We start from the raw sequence: 11,331 nt of genomic DNA, 5'->3' as shown, positions 1-11,331 counted from the left end.
CTCAACAAACAATAGATATCACTAATAGAGAGATATAATGGAGACAACAACAATAAAGTAAAAAAATAATAGAAACAAATCACAATAATTATATCTATCATCAAACAAAGTAGATTAAAACTATCATATCTTTTAAAACAATCAATTAAAATAATCAAAAGCAAATATATATAATAGATGTCATTAATAAAAGATATGATGGAGACAACAACAATAAAGTAAAAAAATAATAGAAACAAATCACAATAATTATATCTATCATCAAACAAAGTAGATTAAAATTATCATATCTTTTAAAACAATCAATTAAAATAATCAAAAGCAAATATATATGACAATAGATGTCACTAATAAAAGATATGATGGAGACAACAACAATAAGTAAAAAACATAATAGAAACAAATCACAATAATTATATCTATCATAAAATAAAGTAGATCTATAAACAAAAAAAAAGTAAAAACAACAATGAAAAAAAAAACAAAAACAAAGGAGAGATAGAGTTGTTACTTGTTAGTTTCTTACCGGATTTACCATCGCGATAGCTAGTTGTTGTTTCCCGAAGATGGAGCTACTCCGGAGGTTATTGATTTAACACTATTGGACTTTGTTTTAGCTTGCAAAATATAACGTAAAATATAAACTTAAACTAAAATCTCCGCCTTTTTTTTAATGGGGAAGCCTCAAAAATCGACGGAAATTTTTTTCATTGGCCATATTACAATTTGAACTATATATAAATTTGAAGTAATATTTCATATTATCACTTAAGGATATACAACAACAACAACAACAACAACAACAACAAACAACAACACTTAAGGCTATCAAAACAGTAAATCCGACCAAAAATGTACCTCATGTTGTACCTAAAATTTGAAACTCCAAACGGCAAAACTAGACTTTATGTCCTTCATGAAAGTTGTAGATATATGTCTTAATCTTGCAAAAAGAAAAGAATCAGCACAAAATACATTTTGTACAAAAAGATATGATCAGAATACTAGCGGTTGTACATGCTGAAATTTTAAATAAAAAATCTGGACAAAACTTGTCCTATGTTGCGTCCTATTTTTCGACCCAATAACAGCAGATCTAGGCTTCAACATAAACATAAAAATTGTAGGTACGTGTTTCATCTTTCCAAAACATATTTATTTACTAAAAACAAAGATCTATACAATGAGATACGTCAAAATTACTAGCAGCTATGCAGTTTCAAAAAATCGAATTTGATTTACTTAACACAAGGGAGGAGTTGCTTTGTTCTAGATGAAAGGACAAGCTTCTTTTGAGACTTTTTGAGGAAGAAAAAGAGAAGATAATGGAGAAAGTGGTGTATTTTTAGGAAGAAAAAGAGAAGAGAATGGAGAGAGTGGTGTGTTTGTGAGGGAGGAAAAGAGAAGATAATAGAGAGAGTAGTATGTGTTAGTCTTCTTTTGAAAGAAGAAAGAAAAAAAAAACAAGATTGTCTTCCTTTTAATTTATGTAGGATTAGTCAAAAGGAGATGGATGATTGGAATCAATATTCTAAATTAATAACCAATGAAGTAAATAATAATATTATTTATATAATAATAACAATAATAAAATTTTAAATATTATACCAAATGTAAGCTCAAACATACAATAAATAAAAATTTAAAGAATACACATTTAATTAAATAGCAATCGAAAAATGGGTTATAGGTCGGTTAAAATTGGATGTCAACACTAATTTACGAAATAATTAATTAAAATAAAATCTTTTTGAGATTATTTTTGAATAATGATAAAAAGTAATAAATTATATAAATAATTATATATAACTATATATATCATTAAAAAATTATAAAATGACAAAGTTATTTTAAAGTATTTAAAATATTATTTTTTTGGATTTTTAAAAGATTAATTATTTCAAATTGTTTAAAATTGGAGAAGCTCGATGATTAATTTGCATTGTGGAGGATCGATGTCAACATGGATAAGAATCCTATTATTTACGAAACTAAGAATGTTTATTCATAAATTATTTAAAAAAATGAGAAAACAAATTCATGAAAATGCTAAAAATAAGGATAATTATAAATAAAAAAAATAAAATTAAAACTAAAAAAATGTGTAAAACAAAATATTATATTTTGTGTTCTTTAACGATCAAGTAGCCTGAAGACGTTAATTTTGAGTACAGAGAGCCAAAATTGGGTGTCAACAATGATGAAATTAGTTATGATGAAATTAGTTATTATGGGATAAGTTGTGATAAGATTATTTCTTATTGAGTTTTTGGTTTGTTACATTCAAAATAATATGCATTATATAAATTTTAAAAATAAATTATTTGTTTATAAAAATATTCTTTATGAATGTGAAAAATGACGTATAAAAAAGGTTTAATGGGATATTTTTGTCATTTATCTACTTTATCCAGAGATAAATTATTTTCAATATTACTATACCACCAAGAAAAAGAATAACTTATCCGATACTAAATATTAATTATAGGATAAATTATTCTAAACTTACCAACTAAATAATAAATTAAATAAAATTATAATTTAATCTCAAAACTATTTAATATTATTCTTCACACCAAACGAGTCCTAAATATCTCGCCAGCGATGGCTAGCTTTTACCCTTTAGGTTACACAAATCGAGGAGCCGAAATATATATTTGGCAGTTAGCACTTGACATTTGGGGAAGCTCTCCTTATAACAAGTAAAGCATTTTAGCAGTTGGCTGGTTGAGTCATCAATCCTTTATTCTCCACTATATATTATTAAAATAACTATTCTTTTAATTAAAAGATAGATAAATGAAAAAAAAAATAATTAAAAACTATAACGTCTGGAAAACTCAAGAACATACTAGAACAACAATGTACAAACTATTAATATATATATTAGTAAATAATCATACTTTGTTCTTCGGTCCTACTATAGTTGGTGTTTATCTACACCGTCTAGTTATCCTTTTTTTAAAATGTTATTTAATTCATCTTATACTATTATTAGTATTATATTCCAACATTCGTACAGTATATATAATACTAGCTGTATGTTCTGAGTGGGACAAAGTAGGCACCATTTTACTTCTGGGGTCATGAGAGATGGTTTAAGCAAGTGTTTGATTATAAATTTTAATATGTTATTTAAAATTTATGAGGATAACTATATTTTTTATAAAAAAATATTTAAAATAATGTTTATGTTTGATTATATATATTTGTTTGAATTAATTTATTGTAAATATTTTTAAATTAAAATAGATTTAAACATTATATTAAATAAAAATTAAATTTAAATTTTTTTATAATCAAATACTGATTTTTAAATTTTAAAAAATATTTTTTATGATCAAACATGTCCTGAATGTTTTGGTTAATATATTATGCATTTGTGCGTAGATGATATCAGAATAAAATTTTAATATATTTTAAACCCACTGTAACCCGGCAAATTTTAATAATAACGATAATGGATTCCAACTTTGCCACGCAGTGAACGACGAAAAGATAATAATAAAAATGCAAAGGAATCAACAAATATATTTTAATACTACAATGTTGCCAGTTGTCCTCGGTGCCTTTTTTTGATACTCCTTTTATCTGTTTTTATTTATCCGTTATATTAAAAATAAAATATTTATTTTTATATATTCAAATAAAACATCTATTTTATGTATTTCAAAATTAAGCCGTTGTTGAAAAGCAAACAGATCGGATGCATTGACATTCGACTATATATATATATATATAGAAAGCCTTTAAATTAATTAAAAGTTGAAATATTAAAATATTCATCAGAAGATTCTTATGGGATCAAGAATTAAATTATTCATTTGACATTAATATATAAAAATGTAAATAATAAATATCTTGAAATTGAAAAATTTAGCTTGAACTATTAAAAAAACTTGTTACATGCATGTATCTAAACTATTTATTTACATGTACTAGAATTAACTCTTTAAATGCTGATTTATGTATCACATATTTTAAAACTTTTTTGGGACAGATTCTATATTTTGTGTCTCCTCTTGAATTAGACATTTAAGACTTTAGATGAATAGTCTTAATTTAATTTAGAAATACATATGACTTTAAACCACTTTGACAAAGAAAGATATAAAATCTTCACAATTTACAAATATTTTGATATGAAATTTTATTTAAATACTATATGGTAATTGGTCTTATAGTCTTAGTTATACAATTAATCAACTAATTGAAGAATTAAATTTTGTGTATTGTTGCAAAAAGAAGTCAAAAAGTGGATGTCCATGAGATCCACTTTCACTGTAATGAATAGTATTTTCACTGCAGACTCACGCGTTTCGCATTGTAGCTCGCTGTTTTGTTTCTTCAAAATATTTGCCTATAAAAAGGCACCGCTGCAATACAAAAACACACCAACACTAAATTCTCTCAACTCTCTCTCTTTCTCTTACTATTTCTCCTTCTTATTAATTTGCTAAGTTTAGTTTGTTTTATAATACCTTCTTATGAGCAATTTTAAAAGGTAACAAAAGGGTAAAAATTTTATTTTCTTAAAATGTCGAATATTTCTAAACTTGAATTTGTTGCTCTTGATATATGTGTAAAAAGGCTATTCATCATGGACACTAGATGTCGAAATACACCTAGAATCGATGGGTCTGACAGACACCATCAAAGATAAAAATATGGCATCTAGTCAAGACCGTGCCAAAGTCATGATATTTTTTCGCCACCATCTTGTCGAGTGCTTAAAATTACAGTACCTCACATTATCCTTAAACTGTGGAAGAATCTAAAAGAAAGTTATGACCATCTGAAGTTGGTCATCCTTCCACATGCACTTCATGATTGGCTCAATCTGATATTAATGGATTTTAAAAATATAACTGAATATAATTCTGCCTTGTTTAGAATTATAGCACAGTTAAATTTATGCGGAGAAGAAATCACTAAGCAAGACAAACTTGAAAAAACATATTCCACATTTTCACCCTCGAATATGCTCCTGCAGTAGCAATATCGCGAAAAGGATTTTAAAAAAATATTATGAATTACTTTCTCACCTTCTTATTGTTGAACGCCATAATGAACTGTTAATAAAAAATCATGATAGTCGGCCCATTGATTCTTTGTCACTCCCTGAAGTGAATCAGATAAACTATAACCAATGAGAAAGAGGTTATAGCCCCAGTCGTGATCGTGGTCAAAGAAGAAATTATAATCATGATGCTCGGCTGACATCAAAAAATGATCAGTAATATAAAAAGAAGAGTGTAAAGCAAGAAGCTATACCAAAGAAAAATTCAGAAAGTATATGTCATAGATGTGGAAGTATGGGGCACTGGTCACGGCCCTACCGGTCATCAAAACGTCTGGTTCAGCTATATCAGACATCCTTGAAGAGGACAGAAAATAATCCAGAGACAAAATTTATCTCTGAAGATAATATTGAGCCTATATATTTGGATATAGTTGATTTATTTAATTTTCCAAAAGAAAATATGAATATTGATAACCCTGATAATATTTAAATGATTTTCTTTTTATTTGTCTGTACTAAATAATATGTTTATATTTTTCTAATTCATGTAAATAAATAAAATTGTATAATGAGCCATGTTTTGATTATAACGTTTACCTTATTTTTTTTTGAAGAAAAATATAGATATGTCTCAAATTTTGTTTGAATCAATAATCAATCACGAGGATATTTGTATAATTGATACTGAAAGGACTCATGCCATTTTTAAAGACGAAAAATATTTTTCCTACTTGCTTAGAAGAAAAATAAATGTTATTACAATTTCTGTTAATTAGAAAATGATTGAAGGCTCCGGAAGAGCTACTATATTTCTGCCTAAGGGGACAAAGATTGTTATAGAAGATGCACTATTCTTTTCTAAATCCCCAAAAAACTTGTTAAGTTTTAAAGATATCCACAGAAATGGATATCATGTTGAGACACTAAATGAAATGAATACTAAATACCTTGGTATAACTAAGAGTGACTCAGGTCAGAAATATATCTTGAAAAAATTACTAACTTTGTCGTCTACCCTATATTATGCAGAAATTAGTGCAATTAAAGCACATTTAATCGTAAACCAGAAGTTTATTGATCTAAATATATTTGTGCTATGGCATGATCGAATAAGTCATCCTGATATTCCTGAAGAAATCAGTGAACCCAGACTCAAGTGAATGAAAAACTTTTAATAAGTTTTACCGATGATGAGATAAATTTAGATCGATCAAAAATCACGATGGATAATGCTTTTGCATATAATGTTGCACTTAACCTCATGCAAGATAGTGAAAGTCTTAAGCCTAAATCCTTCGAAGAATGTCGAAGTAGATGTGATTGACATAATGTCAAAAGGCAATTCAATTAGCATTAGACTCACTTGTTAAACGTGAGATTTTTGAACCTGTAGTCCAAACCCTGAAGGTGTAAAACCAATTGGCTCTAAATAGATTTTTGTGCGAAAACGAAATAAGAGAAATAAAATTGTAAGATACAAGGCAAGCCTTGTTGCACAAGGATTCTCTCAAAAATTCGGGGTCAACTATGAAGAAACATATTCACCTGTTATGGATGGAATAATTTTTTGATATCTCATCAGCTTAGCTTTACATAAAAATCTTGAAATACATTTAAATGATGTAGTTACAACTTACTTTTATGGTTAACTCGATAATGAAATTTACATGAAAATCTCAGAAGGTTTAAATTTTCCAACTTCAAAAGCATTTGGAATTTTGAACATAAATATAGTGAATTAAAATAGTGTTGTTTGAGACTACATTCAAAATTTTAAGTAATTTGGAATTGTGGCAAAAAATTCATTATTAAAGGAGGTTAAAGTTTTGAAACTTTAAAAAATATTTAAGTGTGTCTTTTGGATTAAGTTGAATTCAAGCTTAAAAGATATTGAGTTTTGATATCTAGCTCGGAGGGATGCTACTATTGAAATTTGAGGTGATTTCATGAAAAATTGAAGAAGTTGGAAATTTGAATTTTTGGTGTTCTTCATGTGTTCTTGAAGAAGAAGAAACAAAAAAATACATTTGATTCAAAACTCCAATAGAAAATTGTTAAAAGTTGTTTAGGTGGTTTTGCAAAATCGAAGTTAAAAAATAATGGCATAGATGAGCCTTTCTGAAACGGCAATGACATAAATGAACCATACTTTTAACAGATGACATAAATGAGTCTTTTCTCAAAATTTGATGGCATATTTGAGCTTTTTTTCTTTTAAAAATAATCACCCCCTATCTTATTCAATATTTATTTTATCCTTAAAATTTTCAATCCTTCAACTATATAATATCTTCTTATATTATATCTTCTCAGGGGTGGACCCAGAGAGGGTCAATAGAGTTCATATGAACCACTTCGTAAGAAAATAACACTGTATATATATATGTATATTTGATCATTTTTTGAAAATTTATAGCTATATATTAAATTTTGACTCCACTTAAATAAGTATAACATTAGCCCAGGAATGAAGCGGGTTTAAATTTTTCCAAGGGTCTCGAGTTTGAAGCTAATTGGCTATTAAAATTTAACCTTTTTTTTAATATTTTGAATTCACTTGATGAAAATTCTGAATTTGTCACTCTAATAATCTTCTAAGTTATATATTTATAAATTTTTATTCAAAATTTATTAATATTATAAGTAGAATAATTCGAATTTACAATAATTATTGAAAGCATTTCTTTTTAGGTTTAAAGTTGTAATTTGTAGTATTAATGAGACAAAAATATTCATTCTGAGATCATCTCTGAGCCAACACTAAAAGTATACTCTATTCAATATAACTTGTGAACAATTTAACAAGATTTTGCTGCAAATCATCAACTTTGTGCAAGTCACCCCGAAAATTGCGGATATTAGAAGAATATAATCTCCATCACCTTTTGCAGGATATTTTTCCATTTTCATATTTTTAATGATGTCAACCAATAATAGGGAGTCACAATCCCACCAATTAAATTGCTCCAAACTGCTCCTTCAAAAACCAAAACCACTACTTGCAATTCCTGTGAACCCAAACCATACCTCAACCATACCTAAGTTCCAGAACTTTCTTATAAAGAACCTTCTCCTCATCCTTCCAATTTCGAAACTACTCATTATTAAAAAAATTGGATTATATATATTGCGTGATATATTTTTTTAAATCAGTTTTATAAAAAATAACATGTTTAATATTTTATTCATGTTGAATTTCACTTATTTGATGAAAAATAAATAAAAGTGTAATCTCTATTTAGTAGTAACAGTAATTTATTTTGAAAATAATTTTGGAATACTGTAAAATCTTCTCATATTTTTTAAATATCGTATCAAATTAAATTATTAAATAAAATACTATTGTTTATGAGGAAGATGCTCACACCCCAAATGTCTAGAAGTCTAGAACCTTCCACCAAAACAATTTTTTATTAGTACTATCTTTTTTTTTTCTTTAATTATTTCTTAGCAAGTGAAGAGGTGGAATTGCTGATTCTTCTTTCTATTAATAGCCTTTTAGCACTTACTTCCAAAGCTTCTTTATCCATGGTGTCCAAAGCAATTTATACACTTAAATAACTCAACTGCTTAACGGCATAAACTACCTTCCCAAAGGAGAAACTTTCCATTTCCAAAATCCAAAATCCAAAGTGTCTTTCTTCTTTTTCTTCCTAAAAATACAATCTTTTTCCCCTTTTTTTGATGATGAATCAATTGTATCCTGTGAAAGAGGAGTACCCGAGGTCAAGTTCTACACCACAGCCTATGGAGGGGCTTCATGACATTGGTCCACCACCATTCCTTACAAAGACATATGAAATGGTGGATGATTCATCAATAGATCATGTTGTTTCTTGGAACAGAGGAGGTCAAAGCTTTGTGGTCTGGGATCCTCATGCTTTCTCCACCACACTACTTCCAAGATTCTTCAAACATAACAATTTCTCTAGTTTTGTCAGACAGCTAAATACTTATGTAAGTATATTTGTCAAAAATCAATTTACTCCTCTAATACATTTGCAAGTGGGAAATTTGTTTTTTCTTTTCTTAACAGCTCCTGATTGCTAAATCTTTGTGAACAAACAAGTGAACAAGGCTATTAGTAGGAAGGAGAATCTCAAAAAAATATAAAATAAAAATCCCACTTTAGTCTTGATGTAATGATATATGGATGCAACTTACCTTTTTAGAATTGTATTTTTATTAATTTCAGACGAATTAAGATTATCAAAAAAGGCCTACTCTGATCTGGATATTCTTCTGATGACTCCTTCAAGTTCAGCTGGTTGGTATAACCTATTAAAATATTTATCGTGCGGACCAAAAAAAAAAAAAGAAAAAGAAAAAATGCACTAGTCTCAAGAATTGGATCTTGGAAAAATTGGAAGGTGATACTGAGCTGTAGATGGAATTTGATTGTTGCAGGGATTTAGAAAGATTGATCCAGAGAGATGGGAATTTGCAAACGAGGCATTTCTAAAGGGAAATAAGTATCTTCTAAGGAACATCAAGAGGCGAAAAACGCCTAATTCTCAACCTCTGCCTCCTACAGAACAAGCTATCGGTTCTTGTGTCGAATTGGAAAGATTTGGATTTGATGGAGAAGTTGATCGATTGAAGCGTGAAAAGAAAATTCTGATGATGGAGCTAGTGAAGCTTAGACAGAACCAACAGAATACTCGAGCTTACCTTCGATCTTTGGAGCTAAGGTTACAAAGAACAGAGAAGAAGCAACAACAAATGATGAATTTCTTAGCAAGAGCTATGCAAAATCCTGAGTTTATCCAGCAATTAATCCAGCAAAAAGGGAAGAGAAAAGAAATTGAAGAGGATATAACTAAAAAAAGGCGACGACCTATTGATCATCAAGGGGTTAGTAGTACATTACATGTTGGAGGATCTAGCCATCTCATCAAATCAGAACCTTTGGAATTCGGAGAGGCTAATGGATTCCAAGTGTCTGAACTTGAAGCACTTGCATTAGAAATGCAGGGATTTGGTAGAGCAAGAAGGGTTCAACAGATAGAAGGGCTCGAACAATACACGGATAAAGAACTCGATGAGGGGTTTTGGGAAGAGCTATTTAACGATGAGGACGTGTCTGGAAATGAAGACGGTGAAGAGGAAGACGTAAATGTCTTGGCAGAGAGGTTAGGGTTATTGGATTCGAGCCCTTAATAAAAGCCTTAAACTAGTAGAACTCATTCATCAGCTGGATGTTAGAACTCATTCATCAGCTGGATGTTAGAACTCATTCATCAGCTGGACCGTTAACATCCAAACTAGTTCATATCAAATCCTGTATGGACCTACATTGTGTTATGACTACTACTACCACCAGCAGTTAACTTATGTGTCTTCATTCTGTGTAGTGAGTTCTCAAGTGTTCAACGACGAATGAAGAAAGCAGCTATATGGATCGACCAGCTAATCGTTGGTAGTTTTCCTTTTGGAACAAATATTCCAGTTTCTTTCAGTGTAACTTTAGGCCTTTCGTGTAAACTGTATTTTAATTTTATTGACAGGATAGATTCATGAAGGACTCAAGAGTCAAGTCTGAAAATCCCTTCTTGGTGTTTCTGCCTTTCTGGTTACTTTTTATATTTTTCAGTTATTGGTTTCCTTTCAGTGCTTAGCTTTTGGTACATCTCTGCCTCTTATTATTGTTTTTCTCTGGGTCCAAATGCAGGCATAGGTTATGCAGAATTTGATCAAGTCTATGGTCTTTGAAGGTTATTGTAAATTCTCATTTTTTGAATGATAACCTATGTTGCTTCCACAATTTAAAAATGTCAAATGGGTGTGTGTTGGATTCTTCAAAAATACACTATTTTTGAAGAATTCAACGTGGGTGTGGCATCGAAAGTAAAGAGTCCGTGCAACCTAGGTGATAACATATATTGATCTTTAAGTCATATTGAAATGTCCCTGCTTGTGTGGTTTTTAGATTGTTGTCTTTATGATGAAGACATAGATTACAAATACAAATCCCAGTTACTCCAGAAGCAAGATTATACCACAAGTGGCGGTTTGTAATTACTTTGCTGACAAAGATTTAATTTGTTTGCCATTTTGTGTCCTTGTCTCTATTTGTGAGAAATGAATCATGTCCATGTTCCATAAAAAAATCTGCTTCTTTTGGTTGGCTCTGTCTTACAAAATAAAATAAAATAAAATATGTTTTTTTTTGTATTCGAAATAAAAATACTGAACTTTAAATAAAATAAACTAGAAATAGAGATGAAACGGATTATATCCGAGTTCACTAAATTAACAGTGTATCCTTAAGAAACTTAATTCCCTATTAGTATCCGAAGTATAAGATT

The 11,331-nt window shown here is 29.0% G+C and overlaps 1 protein-coding gene across 3 annotated transcripts; it reads left to right on the top strand.

Annotated features, from left to right (window-relative positions):
- Positions 1-8,484: 8,484 nt before the first annotated feature.
- On the top strand, positions 8,485-11,098 carry LOC129882794 (heat stress transcription factor A-6b-like). Of its 3 annotated transcripts, none has more exons than XM_055957243.1 (4): positions 8,485-8,980; positions 9,431-10,155; positions 10,378-10,442; positions 10,536-11,098. In XM_055957243.1, exons 1-4 carry the CDS (start codon positions 8,708-8,710, stop codon positions 10,541-10,543), a joined length of 1,071 nt encoding a protein of 356 aa, XP_055813218.1. In that variant the 5' UTR covers positions 8,485-8,707; the 3' UTR covers positions 10,544-11,098. The 3 variants fall into 3 exon arrangements, with proteins under 3 accessions (XP_055813218.1, XP_055813219.1, XP_055813216.1); XM_055957244.1 differs by having other exon boundaries at positions 10,531-11,098; XM_055957241.1 differs by having other exon boundaries at positions 10,378-10,544.
- The last annotated feature ends 233 nt before the right edge of the window (positions 11,099-11,331 follow it).

This window comes from Solanum dulcamara, chromosome 3 (genome assembly GCF_947179165.1).
Source record: "Solanum dulcamara chromosome 3, daSolDulc1.2, whole genome shotgun sequence".
NCBI lineage: Eukaryota > Viridiplantae > Streptophyta > Magnoliopsida > Solanales > Solanaceae > Solanum > Solanum dulcamara.
This window is presented reverse-complemented; position numbering and strand designations above follow the sequence as displayed.